Source organism: Diceros bicornis, chromosome 7, assembly GCF_020826845.1.
Source record: "Diceros bicornis minor isolate mBicDic1 chromosome 7, mDicBic1.mat.cur, whole genome shotgun sequence".
Lineage (NCBI taxonomy): Eukaryota > Metazoa > Chordata > Mammalia > Perissodactyla > Rhinocerotidae > Diceros > Diceros bicornis.
In genome coordinates, this window is record NC_080746.1 from 15,694,953 (window position 1) to 15,719,519 (window position 24,567).

General features: G+C 44.5%; 1 protein-coding gene across 2 annotated transcripts in view; it reads right to left on the reverse strand.

Moving 5' to 3' along the window:
* The window catches only part of SORL1 (sortilin related receptor 1), a 160,399-nt gene that overhangs the window by 113,305 nt on the left and 22,527 nt on the right, over window positions 1–24,567 (reverse strand). Inside the window, exons 3-6 of one of the 2 annotated variants that reach the window (XM_058544989.1) lie at window positions 22,615–22,740; window positions 15,563–15,724; window positions 14,103–14,170; window positions 7,929–8,106 (exon numbers count right to left, since the gene is read on the reverse strand). In XM_058544989.1, coding sequence (XP_058400972.1) covers window positions 7,929–8,106; window positions 14,103–14,170; window positions 15,563–15,724; window positions 22,615–22,740 — 534 coding nt within the window. Of the gene's footprint in view, window positions 1–7,925; window positions 8,107–14,102; window positions 14,171–15,562; window positions 15,725–22,614; window positions 22,741–24,567 lie in introns of both variants that reach the window. The other variant, XM_058544988.1, reaches the window with a different exon arrangement.

A 24,567-nucleotide genomic window follows, 5' to 3' on the forward strand; every position in this document is an offset into this window, starting at 1 on the left:
GAAAAATCCCAAATAAGCAACCTTAAACTACACCTAACAGAATTAGAAAAAGAAGAACAAAGCCCAATGTCAGCAGAAGTAAGGAAATAATAAAAATTAGAGTAGAAATAAATGAAATTGAAACCAAAAAATAACAGTAGAAAGGATCAATGAAACAAAGAGCTGGTTCTTTGAGAAGATAAACAAAATTGACAAACCTTTAGCCAGACTCACCAAGAAAAAAAGAGAAGGCTCAAATAAAGTTGGAATTGAAAGAGGAGAAATTACAACGGATACCACAGAAATACAGAGGATTATAAGAGAATACTACGAAAAACTACATGCCAACAAATTGGACAATCTAGAAGAAATAGATAAATTCTTAGACTCATACAACCTCCCAAAACTGAATCAAGAAGAAACAGAAAATCTGAATAGACCAATCACAAGTAAAGAGATTAAAACAGTAATCAAAAACCTCCCAAAAAATAAAAGTCCAGGACCAGATGGCTTCTCTGGAGAATTTTACCAAATATTCAAAGAAGATTTCATACCTATCCTCAAACTATTCCAAAAGACAGACGAAGATGGAACACTTCCTAACACATTCTAAGGCCAACATCACCCTGATACCAAAGCCAGACAAGGACAACACAAAGAAGGAAAATTATAGGCCAATATCGCTGATGAACATAGATGCAAAAATCCTCAACAAAATATTGGCAAACCGAACACAATATATTAAAAAGATCATATACCATGATCAAGTGGGATTTATACCAGGGACACAGGGATGGTTCAACATTCACAAATCAATCAATGTGATATACCACATTAACAGAACGAGAAATAAAAACCACATGATCATCTCAATAGATGCAGAGAAAGCATGTGACAAGATCCAACATCCATTTATGATAAAAACTCTAAACAAAATGGGTATAGAAAGAAAGTACCTCAACATAATAAAGGCCATACATGACAAACCCACAGCCAACATCCAAGTCAATGGGGAAAAACTGAAAGCCATTCCTCTGAGAACAGGAACAAGACAAGGGTGCCCACTCTCACCACTCTTATTCAACATAGTACTGGAGGTTTTGGCCAGAGTAATTAGGCAAGAAAAAGGAACAAAAGGAATCCAAATAGGCAACAAAGAAGTGAAACTCTGGCTGTTTGCAGACAACATGATTTTATATATAGAAAACCCTAAAGAATCCATTGGAAAACTATTAGAAATAATCAACAACTACAACAAAGTTGCAGGGTACAAAATCAACTTAGAAAAATCAGTTGCATTTCTATACCCTAATAACGAACTAACAGAAAAAGAACTCAAGTAAACAATCTCATTTACAATCGCAACAAAAAGAATAAAATATCTAGGAATAAATTTAACCAAGGAGGTGAAAGACCCATACAATGAAAACTATAAGACATTATTGAAAGAAATCGATGATGACATAAAGAAATGGAAAGATATCCCATGCACATGGATTGGAAGAATAAACATAGTTAAAATGTCCATACTACCTAAAGCAATCTACAGACTCAGTGCAATCCGAATCAGAATCCCAATGACATTCTTCACGGAAATAGAACAAAGAATACTAAAATTAACATGGGGCAACAAAAGACTCCGAATAGCTAAAGCAATCCTGAGAAAACAGAACAAAGCTGGAGGCATCACAATGCCTGACTTCAAAATAAACTACAAAGCTATAATCATTAAAACAGCATGGTACTGGTAAGAAACATAGACACACAGATCAATGGAACAGAATTGAAAGCCTAGAAATAAAACCATACTTCTACGGACAGCTAATCTTCGACAAAGGAGCTAAGAACATACAATGGAGGAAGGAAAGTCTCTTCAATAAATGGTGCTTGGAAAACTGGACAGCCACATGCAAAAGAATGAAAGTAGACCATCATCCTTCGCCATAAACAAAAATTAACTCAAAATGGATCAAAGACTTAAAGGCAAGACCTGAAACTATAAAACTCCTAGAAGAAAACACAGGCAGTACACTCTTTGACATTGGTCATAGAGGGATCTTTCTGCATTCCATGTCTACTTGGACAAGGGAAACAAAAGAAAAAATAAACAAGTGGGACTTCAGCAGACTGAAGAGCTTCTGCAAGGCAAATGAAACCACAATCAAAATGAAAAGACAACCCACCAGCTGGGAGAAAATATTTGCAAATGGGGAGGTCATATCAGCATCAACTGTTCCTTTATGCAGATATGAAAATGTCCATAATAAAAAGTTTACAAAGTTAATATTAATTGGAAGCATTTCCAAAATAGCAGAGTAAGGAACTCTGAAAATCCACTCATCCATAAAACAAGAACATGGATAAAAATTCTCAAAATTAGCTTTTTCAGAATTCTGAAAATTAAATAAAGGCTTGCAAAAACCCAAGCAGCATTTATTCAAGAACAATGACTGAGGCTCAGAAAGAATAGCCAACTTTGTGATGTTATAACTTGCCCTAATCCCATCCCCTTCTCTCTAGCTCTGCCGTAGCCCTGGAAACCCACAGCTTCACAACTACAATAGCTGTGAAAATCAGCAGCCTGGCAGCCACCAGAGAGCACAGAACAAGTTTGAAGATTCCAAAAGGCCCCACAGCCAGAGGACTGTCACTACTTGATTTGCCTGGTGGTTTTCTTCAAAGCTGCATCCTCCGGTCTTTTCTCTATATAATCTGACTCAGCTCACTGTACAAACAGACCTATAGCCAGAGCATTTATGGAAAACAGTGACAACTGGCAAATGTTTAACATCACAGGTGCTAGAGAAGCATGACCACTTGGAGCTAACAAAAGACTAACCACACAGCGTAAAAAGTATAAAAAGGAAAAACTGAGGAAGATGTCCATAAGAGGCTTTGATAAACTCTGAAACATTCCTGGGAATCTACAAGGTCACACACATATAACAGCTGTGAGTATGCTCAGGAAAGAACTGAAAAGGGCCTAATCTCTCACATCTGGCTAATAACCTTAAGGCTCTGCACAAGCAGGAAGTGAAGGCTAAGGCAGAGTTGTAGATTGCATTGTAGGCATGCCCCCAACACACGCTCAGAGGCCTCAGCAAAGGCTGCCAGACTCAAAGTGTTTAAGGAAATCTCTGTTCAATCATTAGCTGACCACTAAGCTAAATTATCAAACACTTCAGTAGCCATACCCAATGAAGAATACAAATTTTACAAAATTAACGCAGGAAACTCACAAAACAAAACAAAGACAACAACAACAACAACAAGAGACACAACAAAAAATTCTAGGAAAGGGGTTCATGCTCCTCTAATATGAGGAATTGCCACATCACATCATTTAAAATGTCTGGTTTTCAACAAAATAATGACAAGACAAACAAACAGCCAAGTATGGCCCATACACGCACACACAAAAGAGTCAACAGAAACTGTTCCTGAGGAAGGTCAGACATTGGACTTATTAGACAAAAAATTTAAATCCCCTATCATAAATATGTTCAAAGAACTAAAAGAAACCACGTCTCAAGAATTAAAGGAAAGTATAAGGACACTGTCTCATCAAATAAAGAATATCCACAAAGAAATAGAAATTATAAGCAGAGAAACAAATGGAAATTCTTGAGGTGAAAAGTACAATAACTCAAAAGAAAAATGCACTAGAGGGGTTCAACAAGAGGTTTGAACTGGCAGAAAAAGAAGCATGAACTTAAAAACACATTAATTCTGATGATCCATGCTACAACATGGATGAAACTTGAAAACATTATACTATGAAAGAAAACAGTCACAAAAGGTCACATATTACATGATTCCCGGACACAAAATGTCCAGAATAGGCAAATCCACAAGGCAGAAAGTAGATTCATGGTTGCCAAGGGCTGGGAGGAGAGAGGAATGGGAAGTAATGCTAACGGGTATGGAGTTTCTTTTGGGGGTGATAAAAACATTCTGGAATTAGGTAGTGATGAGCATTATATGGTATATTATGATATACCTTGTGAATATACTAAAAACCACTGAATTGTACACTTTAAAAGGATGAATTTTATGGTATATGAATTATATCTCAATATAGGTGTTATAAAAAATAATTTTAAATTTATTGGTATTATAGTTTTATTTTTAATCTGTAAATATGTTTTGGTTTTATTGTTGTATAAGGTTAATAAGCATTAGGTACTTACACGCGGCTTTATGTTTGCACACGTTTAAGTAACGTTATAATTAAAATAATTTGTCAATAGTTTTGGTCAGCTACCCTAAAATTCACACCCCAATTATGGTCAGCTAACTTCTCATGCAGAAGACCATTAATCTTGAGGCAATTACTAAGTTTTTCTGTTATCTTGATCAACATTAGAGACTTTAAATTAGCATAATGAAGGTTAGAAATTCATTTTCAATAGTGAAATTAGTGGTTGCTTGGCTGGCCAGAATAGTGAAAGTACAAGTGAGCTCGGGAGATCAGTAGCATGCAAGATATCTGAACTGGCCATAATATCCTAAACATAACATGAACAGGGCATAACAATTTAGGGAGGCCTGTAACCTGAACTTTTAGGGGTAATGCTTAAGCCTTGTCAAGCTCTTGCACTAGAGGATTCTGGTTGTTTGATGCCAACTGAAAGGGTAACAGAATCCTGTCTCTACAACAAGGGTTGGCAAATTTTTTCTTTAAAGGTCCATATAGAAATATTTTAGACTTTGTAGGCCATGCCGCCTCTATGTAACTGTTCAATTCTGCCACTGTAACATGACAGCAGTAATAGACAATATAGAAGCAAATGAGCACGACTGTGTTTCAATAAAACTTTATTGACAAAAACAAGTGAAGGACCATAGTTTGCCAATTCCTGCTCTAGAACATTATATCTGCATCATGCAAGAACAGAGAGGAGACTCCATCTAGCCCACATATCAGGTCCTTGCTTACTGATACACATCTGGGCAAGAAATGCCTGAGCCCAACTTTCATGATAAGCTGGTAGTGAAGCTGTAAAGGGGCAGCTAACCCTCACCTACCTACAACTTTTTGGCAACCATTGTTATCTACCAGAAAGAAGCTAACAGCTAGATACTACCAGGTTAACAGAAGGATGTCAGTCAGTTTGCAGAGGTGCCTCATTGTTGCTTTAATGGCCCTATCATTTTGATACGGACTATTAAGACAAGTAAGTGAACTCGTGTCAAAAAAAGCAATAAAAATGAAACTTGGGTTAAAAAAAAAATCAAAAGGCATCAGACACAAAGCATATATGAAGTAAGAGCCAGGCCAACAGTGCACCAAGGGGTTCTGAGGACTTAGATATCAGCTCTAGTCCAGAACCCAGATGGCTGTCACCATACGTTCTAAAAAACTAACTTGCAAAGAGTTGTAATCATTCATGGTGCTGAAAGAAAGCAAAAGAGTTAATCACGCAAAAGCAATTTTCTGTGGTTTTGCAATTAGTTCCTTGACTTTCTTAACTTGACTTGAATCCATTTAACATTAAAGTCACTCGGAATTCCGCAAACCCAGGCAGCCTGAGCTCTAGGCACACCGCAGATAAGAAGTTACACTTGCAAGCCTCAACACTTCTACTGAAAGGGTTACCCAACTAGAGCCAATGTGGCTTATCCTTATGGCTTGTAGTCTAATGGAAGAAAAAGGAGGAAAACACCCATTTTATCATCCACTGCCAGTTGTGTTTCTTCTCTCATCAATGTATCCATTGAGAAACATTCCTTTGATAATATAATTGACTATTATCAAAAGCTTCTGCATATAAAAAGCCTCAGGTAAGAGTTTCTCAAATTTTGGAGAGTCTTAGGCATCTTAGGGATGCTCAGGGGAAAAAAACACATTTGGGCCCTGCAATCTGCATTTGTAACAAGCGCCCTTTCATGACGGTACTGCAGGTGCTACTGAGACAACAATTTGAGAAACACTTCCAGGTGGCGGCCTAGCTCATTTTACCTAGAGCCTCCACCTAAGACCACTGACCTTGGAGGCTGGTGGCCCGTCCATGTGCTGAAGGAAGAAGACAACACATAGCTACAATTTTGCTACCAATACCGTAGAAATAAATAAGCCACACGGAAAGTTGAGAGAGTTGAGAGTTGACTATAAAAGTACCAATAACTTAATACACCCCAACCCCCAAAAGAATCTACTAGCCTATGTTTTCTAAATTAGGTAGGCAAAGATGGCATTCATTCAACTCTACTATACACCTGCTATGTATCCAGCATATGCTTGTTAATGCTTGTTAATGCCAACAAGTCCATTCCGACTCCTAGTGACCAGCCCAGTCTTTTTGCGCCACCCTCTCACCTTCCAGAGCTATATCAGACAATACTCCACCACTATTCATAGGATTTTCAGGGCCAATTTTTTCAGAAGTGGGTGGCCAGGTCCTTCTTCCTAGTCTGTCTTAGTCTGGAAGCTCCACTGAAACCTGTCCACCATGGGTGACCCTGCTGGCATTTGAAATACTGGCAGCCATAGCTTTTAGCATCACAGCAACATGCAGCCGCCACAGTATGACAACTGACAGACCAGGCCGCAGTGATGAGAGAGCCAATTCTTAACCACTAGACCACCAAGGCTGGCTATTATGCAAGATCCTGGGTACAATATCAGTGACGATCAAAACAGACACAGCCCCTGATCTTACCATTGGCCAGGAATTAAAAAAAAAAAAAAAAATTACCACTGGCACTCTGCAAATCAGCTATATCTAGAGAACTGACATAGCTATTAGGTCAGAACAGAGGGCATAGAAAGCTCCAACTGGGACATAACTTAAACTCTTGGGTGTGAGATCTAGAAACAATAGGGTTAAGCGAAATGCACAACAGCTCTCCACCTCAGCCCCAACTCAGTCAGTAGGACAAATGTGGGAATCAGTCACTATGTCTTAAAATCAAGAAATTAAAACCATACAAATAAATTCAGGCCTAAGGATCTAAAACAGAAAAGACCTATGAACACCAGAGGACTGGAGACAATACTGAAAGTCAGGACTGCCCAACAGGATATCACAAGGTACCAGTCCTCAGGTCTGATTTCTCACCTCTGCCTCCCCATCACACCACATCCCTGCCCAAGGCAATTCAAGGATGCTTGTGTCCTTGGGCTACTCTGTGTGTCTGTGAGTGTGGGTGTGGGTGTAACTGTTTCCCAGTTTCCAGGGGCGTTCAACAGAGCCTGATGTCAACGAGGGAACGGCTGCCAATAAGAAAGCAAGCTTACAGCGCCCCAGGAAGGGCAGCCCAAGCTGTTCTCGGCGGGGCCTGGTTCTTGCCTTTACACAGGGGCAGTACAGTTGCAACTTGCAACTTGATACAGTTGCAAGGCAAGTCCTGTTAAATAATCAACTCTGGTTTTAAATGAGCAAGACCTCCATTTCAGCATCTGGCTCCAACACATCAAATCAAGGGGAAGATTTTCCCAAAGGCTGCGAGTTAAGCTACTTACTGACAGCTGGAAGCTTAATTACTGCATCTCTCAGAGCATTAACTCCCACTAGCCAATGACTACACTTTCTATTAGCCATGTAAATTAGCACGTGTCCAAAATTCACAAAGAAATCGCCCTAAATTGAAAGGAAATCAGGCAGTGGGATTAAAGAAAAAAAGCCAGAGCTCCATCCCTCCTTTCTGTGTTCTTTTAATTGGGATTTCAATATGCATTTGTCAAGGATGCTTAGCTATCAGAAAACAACCAAATTCCTGGCCTAGAGATACTCCAAACGGTTGACTAAGCTTCTCCACTCCTTGACCTCCCAGGACCATCCAAGCCCCTTGGGAAGGTTCACCTATGTCCACCCCCTTCAGTCAAGCTCCCCCAGACACGTTGATCCAATCCCTGCTATGCAAACTCACCTGCTTGACCAAAGAATGCCAAAGCTCAGAAAGGAAACTCAAAAGCAGTTTATTCCTTAGCGCCTTGCACTTACCACCACCTTTGTAGCAAACATGTACTTGTCCCGAAGCTGAAAGTCTTTCACTTCCTCGAGGATCACTTCCTGGTTCCCCAGGGACTGGAAGAAGTCTGTACTTCGGAAAACTGTGGAGTAGCCAAAGGGTTCATGCCGTTCAATGTAGATGGTGTTTGGCTTGTCATAGGGATCAACTCCCCTGGAAGGAAAAAAAGTGGTTGTTATCAATTCCATGTTTAATCATTGCAGGCATGGAGGTTCTGCCCTGCAGACAATCAGCTAGAACTTAGGGCCACCATGGGGGGGATCTACAAATGACACTCTCTGTGCCACAAACATATATATAGAAGGAAAGAACGGCCATTTGTAAAGTGTTTTGTATTGCTACTGCTGTTTTCAAAGCATCCTGGGTTTCGCTCAAGGCACGCTCTGGCCACGCTTCAGAAGAGCGAAAAGAAGAAAAAGCAAAAGGCAGAATGGTTCAGAATCAATAAGCAATGAACTGCTTGAGGCTGTCAGCAAGCTTCTGGCCTCAAGTTCTGAAGCTCAGAGGAATCAAGGAGAGCGTTCCCCCAGGATGCTCCGTTCTCAGAAGAACAGCTCTGGAGGAAACCACACGAGCCTGATCTTTCTAGTGGACCCTGCCCTTTCTCTTTCCGTTTCGCGCTGCTGTCACTGACGTCTGCGATCAGGAGTCATCCTCCCAGCGCAAATTCTTCTCCCGCGAAGCTCCATCACAGGATTTCTCGGCACATCCAGATCTCCTGCCATCCTTCAAAAGGCAGGGCTCGCTTCTCCCTCCATGCTTTTGTCAACGCTGTACCCTCTGCAGAGATGCCCTGGCACACACTCTGCCCTGCACATCTATATCCCACTCATCTTCTGAGGTCAAGTTCAAGTCCCCCTCTTCCAGGAAGCCTCTCCCAATGCTCTTCTCTCATCTCGCCACACTAGCGATGCTTCTCTGCAGAACTCAATTTCAGGCCTTTTGTATGAGTTTCAAGCAAAGAGAGAAAACCGCTTTAGGACGAGTAGATTTTGAAATCACTCTAGTTACTTTCTACAGAGGTGCTTCTTATTCAGTGGATTGTATTGCCTACCATATGTGTTTGTCTGAGCTTCCTAGAAAGAGTATGGGTGCCTTTAAAAGCCATGTCTTGTATTTCTTTTTATCCTACAGGGATCCTACCTGAATTGATCCCTGCTGCACTGGATCCCTGGACCATAATTACAGAGGCTATTCCCAACTGAAAACTGCAGAGTGACTAGGTTAGACTACCTCGGAGAAGAATCTTTGAACAGATGTTCCCCAAAAAAAGGCCCCAAACAGCAGCTGGAAGGATGGCTAATCCGCCCCGGGTTTCCTAATACTCACAAGAACACCAAGGCCTGGCAGACCATTCAACAAGAGGGAAAAATCATTGGAAAAATCAGGAAGAGAGCTTCACAGTGAGGACGCAGGGCTGACCCAAGGACAGGCGCAAGGACTCACTCAAGTAACCGTCTTTGTACAGTTCCATAGACACGATGGCTCTCAGGATAATGAAGGTAATGATATAAAATTCCTTCAAAGATGTACTGTCAAGAGGATGTTCTCAAAACAAAAAAAAGAAAGGAGGGAGGGAGAGGGGAAGAAGGAGGAAGGGAGGAAGGAAAGGAGGAAGGAAGAAGGGAGATAAAAAATAGAAAAACAAAAGACTTGACTTTTGCCCTTCAATCTGGAGAAACCAGCGGCCTCGGTCCTAATGTGGGAGACAACCGTTCATCGTCAGAGGCTCTGTGTGCACGTATGCGGGGGTGGTGGCATGTTCTCTTCCTTTCCACAATTAGAAGTACCGATTAAAGTACTTCCTCTACCCTAGGGGATATGCAAATTAAAACGAGGCTGCTGGATATTTTTAACAAGGCAGAGAGGAAGGGACCTTTACTCAGATATTTTGAGACCAAGTTCCCCTCTATTATTCCTGCCTTGCCAGAAGTCGCAGCCAACATCTAGAGGTAGAAAGAGCTGTGACTTTCATCCCAATACTCTTCCATAATCCATACTTGGACCTCCCATTTTGGAGAGCCGCTCCACCTACAAGTTCCTGAACTTTGCAAACACTAGCCTTCCACTTCTTACGCTCACTCACACCCATTCCCTGTTCTCTTTGCCCTCCTTTGGGAATTCCAAAGCTTGCTCCATCTCTGAGCACAGGCATCGGTCCTCATCTGGTCTCATCTGCCTCACTTCCAAGCCCTTCAATGATGCTCGACAGGGCATCATTTAGCCCCTCCCCCAGGACTCTTGTACCGTCCTGCTTGCCAGCATTGTTGAACAGATGTATGCCATTATTCTCTGAGAAGTTAGATAACACTCTTACTTATTATGGGGAGTCCTAGGGGAAAATCCCCCAAATAGCTTGAAATTCCCTGACACGAGACATGTAATTATCTAAAATAAGATAGGCCAGTTCTTTCCCCTAAGAGATTTGCATGTCCACACAGAGGTAGAAAGTACAGCATACAAAGTCCCAAAAGTAAAGTTCCTTTATTTAGTAATCCTGCTGGTTTGCACTCTTAATATATGGTTCCCTAAACATATAAAAGAGCAATCTGTCCTTTTAAAATTCAAATAAAGCAAAAGAAAGTTCTAACGGTATTCCTTGGGTAGAGGTTGTACTTGGATAAGATTGTGGTTATAGTTTCACTAAGACTCTACACTGTCTGCCCAAGGAAAATAACGAAAGGGTCTGCCCTCTATGAAAAGGAAGTCCACTGGAGCCCAAAGATACTCAGCTGTAAGGTCCCTCCCTGTGCTCCCTCCATCTTTACTGTCCTCAACTACTAAGGAAGCAATACCAACTCAGGGATACTCCTCTTCAAATAGAGAGCTAAAGAAAACAGACAGTATCTACATCTTGTTGGGCCATCATATTCAGTGAGGACTAAAAATAAACGTAAAGTCAAAAGTCAAATGACAAACTACAAAATAGAAATATAAAGGAACACACATATACAAGTTATCTCATATCACAAAAGGCTAATCTCAAATATATAAAGAGCTCCTAGAAATCAATAATAAAAAGACTAACAATCCAAGAGGAAAAGGGCAAACAGCACGAGCAGACACATCACAAAAAAATAAATAAATACAAATGACCCTTAAGCAGGTTAAAAGATGTTCAAACTCATTCATAATAAGAAAAACACAAATTAAAACCACACTGAGATACTACTTTTTTTTGTGTGTGAGGAAGATCGGCCCTGAGCTAACATCCATGCTAATCCTCCTCTTTTTGCTGAGGAAGACCAGCTCTGAGCTAACATCTATTGCCAATCCTCCTCCTTTTTTCTCCCCCCAGACCCCAAGCCCCAGTGGATAGTTGTATGTCATAGTTGCACATCCTTCTAGTTGCTGTATGTGGGACGTGGCCTCAGCATGGCCGGAGAAGCGGTGCGTCGGTTTGCGCCCAGGATCCAAACCCGGGCCGCCAGTAGCAGAGCGTGCGCACTTAACCGCTAAGCCACGGGGCTGGCACTGAGATACTACTTCTCATACCTAACACATTGGCTGTGGAGTGAGGCACAATTCTACGCTATTGAGATGTGTGCAAAATTTGACACTTTCTACAGAAAATTTGGAGAAAGACAAATACTATATGATCTCACTCATATGTGGAGTCTTTTAAAAAAAAAAACTCATAGAAAAAGAGATGAGACATGTGGTTACCAGAAGTAGAGGGTTGGGGGAGGGGGAAATGGAGGAAGGTGGTCAGAAGGTACAAACTTCCAGTTATAAGGTAAATAAGTACTAGGGATGTAATGTACAACATGAAGACTATAGTTAACACTGCTGTATGATATACAGGAAAGTTGTTAAGAGAGTAATGCTAAATCTCATCACAAGGAGAAAATTTTTTTCTTTATTCTTTTCTTCTTTCATTTTTTTCTTGTATGTATACGAGAAGATGGATATTAGCTGAACTATTGGGTAATCATTCATAACATATGTAAATCAAACCATCGTGCTGTACACCTTAAACTTATACAGTGATGTATGTCAATTATTTCTCAATAAAACTGCAAAAAGAACACAAGGAAAAGAAAGATGAGCCAGCCCTGATGGCCTAGTGGTTAAAGTTCAGCACGCTCCACTTCAGCAGCCCGGGCTTGGTTTTCAGGGGCAGAATCACACCACACATCTGTCAGTAGCCATGCTGTGGCAGCAGCTCACATAGAGGGACTTACAACTAGAATATACAACTATGTACTGCGGCTTTGGGGAGGAAAAAAAAAGAGGAAGACTGGCAACAGATGTTAGCTTAGGGCGACTCTTTCCCAGCAAAAAAGAAAAAAAAAGAAAGAAAGAAAATTTGGCGATCTCTACCAAAGTTACAATTTCAATGCTTCATCCTTGGGGGAGATATCAGTGCACAAAATGGACGAAACTCCCTGCCTTTGTGGGGCTTTTATTCTATTGAAGAGAGAAAGACAAATAATAAGCATAATAATAGTGTATTAGAATGTGATGAGTGCTATGCAAAAAAGAAGAGATCAGGGTCCAGCAGATTGGGAACAACAGGGGAGTAGTTGCAATTTTAATATGATCCTTAGGACAGACCTCATTTATAAGGTGTTATCTGAGCAAACTTCAATGAGTAAGAGAGTAGCGCTAAATCTATCTTGGGTAAGAACATTCTTGGCAGAGAAAACAGCAAGTGCAAAGGCCCTGTGGTAGGAATGTACCTGGCATTTAATCTGAGAGAAATGATGGTGCATATTGAAGGGTTCAAAGTAGAGGAACAACATGATCTGACCTGTTTTTAACAAGATCAGTCGGGCCATGTCCTGATAATCAGCTGTAGAAAGACAAGAGTGGAGCAGAAAGACCAGCTGGGTGACTACCGAGCGACAATGGTGCTTGGAGTGAAGCAGCAGCTGAGCAGTAGATCCTGGATATACACTGAAGGGAGAGCCAATACGATTTCCCGATAGACTGAACACGAAACACGAAGCAAACATGGAATCAACAACAACTCAAAGTTTTCGGCTTGAGCAAGTAGAAACCGAAACGGGGAAGATGATGGGTGGAGCTGCTGTGTGGTGGTGAAGATCAAGAGTCCATTTGGGAGGTGTCAAGTTTGCTGTGTGTGAGTGGGTTGAGCAGCCCACTGACCCAGCAGGTCCGCTCCTGGGAATCTGCTCTACACCTTCACCTGCACACGTACAGATTCTTATATCCAAGATTATAGCCTGCATCCCTGTAACAGGATAAGATCAGAAGCAACTAGGACTAGAAACAACTGTACATCTAAGAGTGCAGCCCTGTTGACTTCACTTTCCTTCTCAAAAACCTACAATGGCTCCTCAGTGCTCTCAGAATTCAGTCCAAATTCCTTTATCAAACACTACAGATTCTGATACCCACGTCCCTTGCCAAATTTCACTCAACACACTGTCCGAAAATAAGACTCAACGTTCCCTACCCAAGCACCACAAGGTCTCATCTCTGCTGCTGGCCGTTCTGTTCCTGTCTCGAGTTGCCGCCCTGCACACCTTCACACAGGAACACCCTACCTGTTGTGCACATCCTGGAGCAACAGCAGCCTCCTCCATGGAGCTGTCTGTGATCTTCCCGTCTAGAAGGACTATGTCCCTCCTCTGGCTTCTCATGCTAGGTCCATGACTTCTGTGCTCCTTTTATAATGCGTGTTATCTGCACAAAACGTCTTTTCTTACCTCCTACACTGCAATCTCCTTAATAACTAAACCCATAAATTATTCAACTTCTTATACCCTAAAGCATCTAGCATGTTTTATACTTAGCAGACATTAAAAAAAGTAATGAATAAACAAATGAACAGATTTTAGATAGAGAAAAATCCCCACTGCTGCTATGATGCTCTAAAAATGATGGTCTTTAGAAAGTCGAGTACGTGCAAGAGCTTCAAGATTCCCCCGGATTCCCTGATGGACTGAAAAATGCAAAAGCTGTCACTCTCACAAATCATCTTCCTTCCTCATTGCCCCCCTTCCCCCCCAGGACCCCAGTGAGTCTGTTATACTTGCAGCTCTAATTCCCAGGTCTGGAAATTCTATTTCCTGAACCAAATGCTTCACATCTCAGGTGAGGGGAGGTGTGTCCTCCAGGAAGGAGCTAGAACTGAAGAAAGGAGATCAGGTCATTCAAATTTCTTAGCTGGCATGACTTACCAAGAAAAGGACTTCACATGTTCCTGAATCAAGATCCAGGTCTGGCCAAAATCATCCGACAGCCATAGCTGCAAAGACCAAAGGACAAGAGGTGATCACGATGCGAGAGGCGTGCACAACCTGAATGGCATCGCCAGCACACACCCTCCGAAATCCCACCTTAAACAGCACGCTGCCTGTAAAGACAGACACCGAGATCCCCAAGGCCAGCCCGGGTACTCCAGCGCACACAAGGGCAGGGAGGGAAGAACAGATCGGCACCTTTGCGTTCTTCTCCAAAGTTACTATGGTCTCAATAGCAACCAAGGTCTCTCAACAGAAGGAAAAATGACTGTGACTTGTCTTCCATTTATGGATTATCAGAAATGATATTTTACTCAAGACTAGCCCTCAGGTGATGGTAAAAACACAGGTATTATATTCAGTACTTCTTGCCTGGGAAACAGTGTCCTAAAAACCCATAATGGGCCATGGTGACTAAAGCTGAATGGAGAGGACATCGGCTAAGTACAGAACCAAAGACTACCAAAGGGAACCAACTGAATACACAGGGTGTGGCCATGAGAAATTAACTTGGTGATCTTGGCCAAAGCCCCTCAACTTCCAAAGACATAACCGGAGATTCCTCTGGCCCTAGAGACCATGTATTGAGAAGCAGGAGACCAAAAATAACAATAACCCACCTACACTGGTAAACTGACCCAGCCCACGCTTAGGTTACTCCCTAAGGCAATGAAGGTAAACAGATCACGTTTTGGTTAAACAACCTGCAAAGAAAAAGAAATGTTCCCAGGTTCCTCTGAGCAAAGCATCCAAAACTCATCATAAATCCAATCCTCCAGGATCTAAAGGTTTCATAGGATGATGCCAGACCAACATTCTTGACTTGGCAAGTTTCAATCCTGAGATATAAATCCTCCTCAGTGTCTCTCCCCATCTCTCACTTTTCCTTCAAATATGGATTAAAGGAGGAAAACACACACACATTTATATTATATGCATGTGCACACACACACCATTAAAGTTAATGGTAACTTCAAATAAATGGTAGGCAAAAGCATGTTCAAAGTGGAGGATGGGGAAGGGAGAACAGAAATTCCATAAGAGGTCCCAGCAGAGCTCAGCCTCCAAACTTCTCTACCTGGCTCTCTCTGATTAAATTCCAGAGCCTCAATATACCCCCAGGACTAACAAAGGTGCATGTGCACCGAGAACGGCATGACGTTTAATTAGCGGGGCCTGCCAAGTGCTCGGTGTCCCTCCTTGGCTGAGATGCAGACCGAGAGTGCCAAGGGAATATATTTTCCCTTAGCCATAGGAAATGAAATAGTAGCTACAAAGGCTAAGCTTTAGAGGGGAGAAGGGGGTGTCGGGAGGAGGCACTCAAAGGGCACGCCACCCACACAGGCAGAACAGAAAACTCGAGGAGCCCCCTGACTGTGTTCCGGAAGCTCTCTTACCTGCTTGTTGGGGTGAGACCTGTCAAAGCCCAGGAGAAGGTTGGCAGCCTTACTATGCAGAAGGAGATCAGCTGCCTGGAATGGGATGGAAAAGCCATAGACAGTGTTGCAGAAGTCAAACGTGATCCAGAGGTACTGGGCGTAAGCATCCACAAAGATGTACTGCAAAGAGAAAAGAGGTGAGCTCAGAGCAGGACCCGGCAGAGCCTCCCACCACGCCCCCACAACAGTGTCTGAGTGCACGCGCATGCAGGCGGCCAACCAGCACCAACGCGGCGCCAGGGGCTTGCGAGGCTTCCACGTGGATTTCCCACAATCTCCTGGAAATGAAGAGACGCTGGTGCACACCCAACAAGGCACAGGGAAGGAAGGGGCACGTGCTGGGCTGAGGTGAAGCCAGACAGTGCTCTCGTTTAACCAGGTAATGAAACTAGTCAAGCCCTTCTATTTCTTCTTTCAACTGACTTGGCCATTCTCACTCCCTGGCAAGTCCCTCGGTCACAATCAAATGGTGGCTATTGGAAGCGGGGTCAAAGAAGTCCTGCTCTTCGGATTGGCTGCGCACAGATGGGACTGCTGTCTATCCCTGCGTCCTCAGACATGCCTTGCCAGGAAACACCCTAAGATCACACCCATCCAGGAAGATTAGCTTCTCCTTCTTGCCACTATGCCAGGTGACAGGGCTGCTCTGAGGACCAAGCTGCCCCTGGGACTAGCAGACTCACTCTGGGCACAGCAGGAAGTAGCTCTGGAGAGCAGGGGCCTCACCTTATTTTGCTTCTGCAAGGGTGAGTGACTTTGAGCAAGTGTGGCCAGAGAGTGACTGCCAGCCTAAGGAGTTCTCAAGGGAAAAGGATCGTGGCAATTCAACTTAACAAACATGCACTAAATATTTCCCACGGACTGGATGCTGGAGGCACCACAGTGAAAAAACACAGGATCCTTCCTCTTAAGTAGCTTGCAATGTAATGGGGGAGAAAGACAGGTTCACAGCTAACTATAATTCAAGGGAAAATGACATTAGATGAGAAACCACGGACAGAGTCCTCTGAAAGCACAGACTACACACTAGTTCTGGTTTGGGAGATAAGAAATGACCCCACGGAAGATCTGGGCCTTGAAGGGCAGGCAAGATTTCCACAGGGAAATAACATTCCAAGTCTAGGGCAGTCTGAGTCTGGGAACAAAGGAAGGGGAAAAAACTCTGCGTGGGTTTGATGACAGTCCTGAGGGCCTGAGGGAAATGATTGGAAAATAAGGCTGCAAAGCACGGATGACGGTAGGCCTTGAATACACATGAGAGATCTGGAGGGCAGCCCCTGCTCCCAGAGGAACAAGGGTGGCTCGGTAGATTACTGTGAACCAGAAACCAGAGCAAGTCAGACCCAGCTCCACCAACAACCAGTCACCGAAATCCCAGAAATCAATAATCCAAAGGCATCAGTCCAAGGGCACTTTCCCTAATGGATTCCACCTGATCCAGATCGCTCTCCAGCTCTGACTCCTTTCCCATGTCTAACAGCTCTGACTGCACTAATACTTTGCACTTGTTCGCGTGCTACTTTCATACGTTCTCACTCCTTTTCATTTGTGCTCTCTCTCCCCAAATCTAGACTGTAAACTTCCCAGGAACATGTTTTGTTTTCTTCTCTTTCTTGTGTTTCCTCCACCACATCTAATGTAAAACTCCAAACTCTATAGAAGCCTAATTAAATCTAACTGTAAAGGGTAATAAATGTTTTGAAAGCAAAAACTACTATAAGCAAATGCAATGTTATAAAAACAATTATGATGCTAAGAGGACCATCATAATTTTTGGCATAAAAGTGTTCCCTAGAGGGGGCCGGCCCGGTGGCGCAAGCGGTTAAGTGCGCGCGCTCCGCTGCGGCGGCCCGGGGTTCGCTGGTTCGGATCCCGGGCGCGCACCGACGCACTGCTTGGTAAGCCATGCTGTGGCGGCGTCCCATATAAAGTGGAGGAAGATAGGCACCGATGTTAGCCCAGGGCCGTCTTCCTCAGCAAAAAAGGAGGAGGATTGGCGGATGTTAGCTCAGGGCTGATCTCCTCACAAAAAAAAAAAAAAAAGTGTTCCCTAGAAATAACTTAGCCCATCTTCCTGCTCCGAAAGCAGCTTGGTTATTGGGGAAGGGAGCGTTGCCAGTTTGAAAAGCTTTCTCCAGCAATCTATTCCATGGCTTTCTGCAGTCTCACATTTGAGAATCTAAAAATGATGCACCCTCATAGAACCTTTTACTGTTCATGATAATCGCTAAAATTTTTAAAGAGCACCTAGCATGTACCAGGCACTGAGCTAAAAGTTTTGCATCTCATTTAGTCCACTGAGTACTCACAGCAACTCAATGCATTAGATACTATCTCCTCTTTTATTAACGAGGACACTGAAGCTTAGACAGGTTAACTGCTCAAGGCGACCCAGGAGTAGGAAGCATTTACATCAATGGCTGGCTGGTTCAGAGCCATCTCTTAACAATTCATCAATCCTTACCTCTCTTCTTTCAACAAAAAGGGAAGCATTTCCTGAATTTAATTCATAGGTCTTACATTGTATTGTTGGGCTCATTTATACACCTCATTGTTAATCCACTCCTTAAGCTTTTACTGGAAACTCTCTCTTCCTTTGCCCTCTGTGACACTGACTCATCTCAGCTCTCCATCCCCCACCCCTGACTTTCTCTGTCCTTGATTCTCTTTTGCTGGCTCCTTTGTCTTCGTCTGCTCCCCACCCTCACATAAGCTCATCACTCTTCCATCTTTGCTGCTAACTTGGTTTATCCTTCCACACAGCTCCAACTACTGCCTCTAAGAACCAGCATTCCATGCCTTTCAAATCTACGGTCTAACCCTGACTTCTCCTGGAGAGTCTAATTTCATTACCTCTTGACCTTCTCAGCATCTCCCCTCTGCTGTGCCAAGATATTTCACCATGTCCAAAACTGAATTCTTCGACACCTTCCCACCAAAACCCAACTCTCCCTCCCACACCCCACATCTAGCCATGCTACACCTTCTCCCAGCCCCATGACTCACAGAGTTGGGTTTTCACTCCACTGCCTTCCTTCGCCCCTCAGTTTCAATCAGCCACCTACCCAGTTAGGTTTTCCTTTAAAATATTTTCACAATCTGTTTTGTTTTTATTCCCAAGGCTACTAGTGTGGCCCATGTCCCTACTAGGGACTATAAGCAAATTGGGGGTAGGCACTGGGTTTTATTCATCCTCGCATCTTCCAGGCCCCACCAGGGTGTGAAGTGCTTACAGAGTGATGTTAGGATTGGTTGAGTGACTGAGCAACTTCATGCCTATACTACCAATGCTTCCCTTTCTGACTCTTCTCTAGTCTTTCTCTTCCAATCCCTCCTGCATATCACCAGGAGACACGTTCCTTTAAAAGACATTATTCACAGCAATTTCTCTACTCAATGAATCTTCCATGGCTCCTTACAGACCTCAAGGCAAAAAGCAAACTCCTCCATCTGCAGACAGGGGCCTGATTGATGTCACAAAGCATCTCAATGCAAACCGTCCACCCCTGAGAAGTGAATCTCCTCACTGCCCGTACCAGAAACCACATCCTTGCACCCTGAAGTCTCTGCCCACGCCTCTCTCCTCCTCGAGGGCTCCCACCAACTCTGCTCTTGCTACTGAAATCGTGCCCATTTTTGAAGCTCCATTCCTAATCCCAAGTACTCCATGAAGCCTTCACTGCTCTCATCCTCATTTAATCCTCCAGCTCTAACCACCTCAGCTTCCTTTCACCCCTTAGGCATGTGCTGCTCCACAGTATTATGGAACCGTGTCATGTATGCACATAATGGGAATGCACAGGATGTCCTACTCTGCTTTTAAGTCCCTAGAGTGCCTGGCTGTCAAGTCCACTTGAGGCTGACCCCACGGATTTGCCAGCAGAGCTGACCTACTAGGTGCTTCCTAAAGTACAATTTTTGGAGCACCCCCACATCCCCAACCCCGTCTGCAATCACATAATATTCCAGAGGAGCTTCACTTTCAGCGTAAAGCTATGTTTCCTTTTAAAAATACAAATACTTCTGGAAAGATAACAAAATAAGCTACAGAATTTATCTCCATGTTAGCATAAATGACTCTCTCCTGTTTTGAGTGGAAACACCAAGAGTACAACGAGAGGAGGAAAGGCAGAGGAGACAATGCAGGACCATCCCTCAGGGCAGTGGGAACCAAGGGAAAAAGAGAGAGCTGTCTTACAATTGGACTCAGGACCAACCTCTGCCTGGAAAAAGGGAGGATCAGCTCTTGCTTCTGCTGAGGTTATGAAGCCTAACTATACACTCAGTGACCTTTTTAAAAGAGCCCCAGATATATTTAGACAGTGCCTGGCTGATCTTGAGTGTGCTAGGAGGCGGGTGGAACTGCCAGGTGGCTAGAGCTGCACACTGGTTCAGGGAACACACAGAGGACAGAGGAGAAGGAAGTGGGACGCTGGCTAATGTGAAAACAGATGCAAACACACACAGGACCCCACAACCATGCCACTCGTCACATGGCAAAGTCACTGGACCAGAGCTGGTTGACTGACGAGTACCTTCTTCCCCTTCCACAGGCACACACCCCCCCAGGCTTCCATGCGGCCCTTTCATGACATCTTAACCTTTCAGAGCAGCTGCTAACCGTCATTGCGACCATTTCAAATCATGCTCCTTGACAGCCCACCTAACACTTCACACAGGTGACTGGCCTGGGCCCAGCACCTTGCATGACTTTTCTCCGGAAGTGGTAGGTCTGGTGGGGCAATTTGCCTTCCAAGGGACAAAGGTAACAAAGTAAACAGCACAATAAGAGCATCACTTCCTTCCTGAGAAGTCTGGGGAGGGCTAACAGCCTCCTCTGGGGAATTAGACACTCAACAGAGAAAGCTGCATCCCTAACCTCACTCGGCCTGTCCCAGGCCAAGGCCCACTGTCACTAAGTTCTCCAAGAAGCGGCCCCTCCTGAGTCTCCCCACCAACTTCAAAACGCATGCAACTCAACCGTGAGAAACCTACGATGCACCCCTCCTCAAGGCGGATGGCACTCAGGCTGCAGGCATGCTGCTCCTGCCTCACCTCGCAGCACCTAAAACTCCCTATGGCAACCATTCCCCATTTTCCTCCCCGCTTGCCAACGCCCTGGCCACTGCCCTGTTCCCTCTCCAGATCCAGTGCTCTAACCATTATCCCCTTATCTCCTCCTCATCCCCTCCCTGCACCAAACCTCCCCCTGCAAGCCCATCCTATCATCTTTCCTGTCTTCTGACTACTCAGACCTACGGGTTTAGCAGTTGCTCACCACAACCCATGACGAGCAGGAAGGAAGACAGAACCTGCTTAGAGACATCTGCGCCTCATGGTAGGAGGTGAGGAGGGGACAGATGGAGCCGAAGAGGGAGACTGCAGAGACACAACACGGTGGTTTCAAGGCCACAACTTCACCAAGAGTTAGCTCTGGGACAAAGTGTGAAAATAATGATGATGATAATAATAGATAGGCACAACCTTACAATGTGAGTAATCCAAGCGTTATTTGATTCTCGGGAGGCAGGGACATACAGAACTATCCACAGGCGATGCGACACAGCCATCGAGCTGAACCCTGGGGCAGGGCTCCCTCACCTCATAAGAGCCAAGAGCAAAGGGGACAGGGGGTCCCCCCAACTCTGGGAGCCTTGAGTACCAGGCCTGCCCAGCCCCAGCACAGTGGGTGGGGAGTGGTGCAGGCTTGTCTGCAGAGCCAATTCCCTCCAACAGCTCTCCCTTGCTTTCTATCACAGGAGGAAAAGTTGCTCTGTCACCCTGGAGTAGCTAAGAGAGAGTCGGTTTCTAACCGCCACTCCACCTTGAGATTATTAGGCAAGACTGAGGTTAACCAGTATGTACCAATAATAACTATTCTAGTTGTTAAAAAAACAATTGCTCCTGTACCTGTTAGTGAATAGCTGCTTCCCAGAAACCCTGAGGGGCCCCTCCTAAAGCCCCAAAGGCTGGGTCCTTCCCCAGGACCTCCCCACAATCCAGCAATTAAAAGGTTAATGCCTAGCCCAGCAGGGTGGCCTTCAGGACCAGCTCCCTCCAGACTGAGTCTGTTCTGGTTGGTCGGCATCATTCCAGTGGCTAAATACTTTGAATACAACCCCTGCTAACAGACCACAGGCAACCTGAGAAGCCAGCACTGGGAGGCACCTGGGTAGAGGACCCTGTGGGTCTCCCTCTCTTACCCTTACCTCAGAAAGCTGTTACTACTAGGGAGTTTTCAGCATCCTTAGAAGCAGCCTTCCTACCCTGGAAATGAGCTAGGGATCACCAGAGTGGGGAAGGAAGCCACCAGACAGAACTATCTGAGCTAAAGCTACCTTCCTAACCAGCAGGAAAGCCTTGCAGGCTGCCAGATTCCTGCCCTTCCCACCCCCGCCACCCCATGCCTCCCTTGGGGGCCAGGGCAATCTCAAGTCAATGCTTCCTCCAAATCAAACTGCCCGGTTCTACCGCAGAAACACAGCCCCGGGCCAGGCAGCTGGGAAAACAAATCAGGAAGCATGTATCTGCCATCACGGCTTTCTCTTCCATATGGTATAGGCTGGAGGGAGGGGTTGTGCAAGCACATAAGCACGCACACACGCATGCACACACACATGCACTCGTGATGCAAATGAACCAGGTGTTCAGCAGCCGCCCTGGAAGGCCTGGATTAGACTGCAGCATAAGTCCCAGTGCACCTGGGTAACATTTTTACCACCTATGAGTCAGGCAATTTATTAGTCGGCAGATTTTCTGTGCTTTAACCTGCCACTGTTTGTCTAGAAATCCTGCCTGGCCGGTACCAGGCCTGTTTGATTATATACGGTTCCACCCTGAGAACTGTATTCTGTCACAAATTCCCAGGTTAGCAGAAAAACCGTCACTGGCCACCAGTCATGCTGCAGAGATGACAAAGAGCTCCATCTCCCAGCCCCCCTTTTAGTGCAGCCATCATCCCAAAATACGGCCCCACGAAGTCACGCCTGGTGGGACAGCCACTTCCTTACACGCCTGTTGTCCGCAGGACTGTGGTAGAACTGGGAGATCACAACTTCACTGTTATTTCCCACACCGAAGTTCAACTTCTCTGAGATTTTCTTGAATGACTTTCCATAGTCGTAAGACACATACACCTGGAATACAGAGGAAGGGAGGCAAATGAAAAGAGTTGGTGAGAAATGTGGCAGAAAGATCTCTCACTTTCAAACGTCCCGCCCTAGATCCTGAACATGGTTCCCAATAGGTCCCTGATACCATGAAATTACAGATGTGAAAAAATAATCCACAAAGAGGAGCAGGGCACCTCTGTGCCTGTCCCCAAGCAGGTGGGGGCAGAAAGCACGAGAGCCCCACAGCCACTGCTGCCTGGAATACAGAGACCTCTTTTCTGAAGCCAAGACAAGTCCCTGGAGGGGGAGACCAATGGATGGAAACAATGATAAGCTCCTGACCACGGCTGGGTTAAGTGTTAACAAACTACATCCAGAGGCAGAGAGAATGTGGTTGTCCGAGGGGAAGGGATTGAGAATTTGTTTTGCCATCTGTTGACATGTCCCCAAAAGGTAATCAAATTCCTCATCCCTCTGCTGGGAAGTTCTGATCTTACAGCATGCCATAAGATAAAAAAAGAAAACCCCCCCCCCCTTGGGCCGGCCCGGTGGCGCAAGCGGTTAAGTGCGCGCGCTCCGCTGCGGCGGCCCGGGGTTCGCTGGTTCGGATCCCGGGCGCGCACCGACGCACTGCTTGGCAAGCCATGCTGTGGTGGTGTCCCATATAAAGTGGAGGAAGATGGGCACAGATGTTAGCCCAGGGTCGTCTTCCTCAGCAAAAAAAAAGAGGAGGATTGGCGGATGTTAGCACAGGGCTGATCTCCTCACAAAAAAAAAAAAAAAAGAAAACCCCCCTGGTTTTGAGAGATGAAAAAGAAAGGGTGCTAAATGATTAAATATGCACAGAGGTGACATAGACAGGCACCAGAATCCCTTTCCCAGCACTTGCGTCCCCTGGTTCTATAATATGGGAGATTCTGAGTATGGGAGAGTGCAGGAGGACCCACCACGAGCCAATGGTATTTACTTCTCTCCTGCTTCCTGGTCTCTGGCCATCCAGTAACCACGGTATAAAACATAAGAATAACTGTCATTCACTGCGTGCTTACGTGGTGCCAGATACTGCACCAGCCTCTTCAAATAAATGAGCTCAGGCAGCTCTCACCACAACCCTATGTGGCAAATGCAATTATTAAAATCATTTTACAGATAAAGCAACAGGGGCTTATGAGATTTGTTACCTGCCAAAGAAACAGAGAAAGTAAGCAGCAGTGCGAGATTTCAACCCAAGCCACCTGCCTCCAAAGCCAGGAATCTCAAAGCCATTACACCATGGGTAATGGATGGTAGGTAGCATGGAAGTTGTCAGATATTTTGTACCTGGACTTTACTATATGCAATTGGAAATTAATATAATCAGTGGGTTAAACAAAAGCCTGATAGATGACTATAACATTAATAATACTTAGTTAGAACTGGAATAAGCATTAAAGAAAAATAACAGGTGAATCCCAAGAAGAATGGGAATTACTAGGTTAATCCCAGAAAGTGTACTGCTACCAGTGCCCATTGATTCAACAGCAAACGTGTTGTGAGGGTTTCACATGAGCCAGGTACTGTGCGAGGCACCACACATACAAAGACCTAGACTTGAGACAAAATGTAAACTCGTAAATGCTTGTAAACAATGAACTACACAAGGTATGTACCAAGGGAACTGAGAGCACACTCAGGTTATTAATATTTATTAGATGTCAAAGTTGGAGAATAGCACAGATAGGGCCTCTGCCAATATCTGGGTCACAGCGGAAGAAACTCTGTTATGAACACAAACGCTCAAACATGGCGTATGTTCCCGCCTACCAAACACGCAGCCAAGGGCTGCTACGACAGCAGCTTCAGAAATCCAGC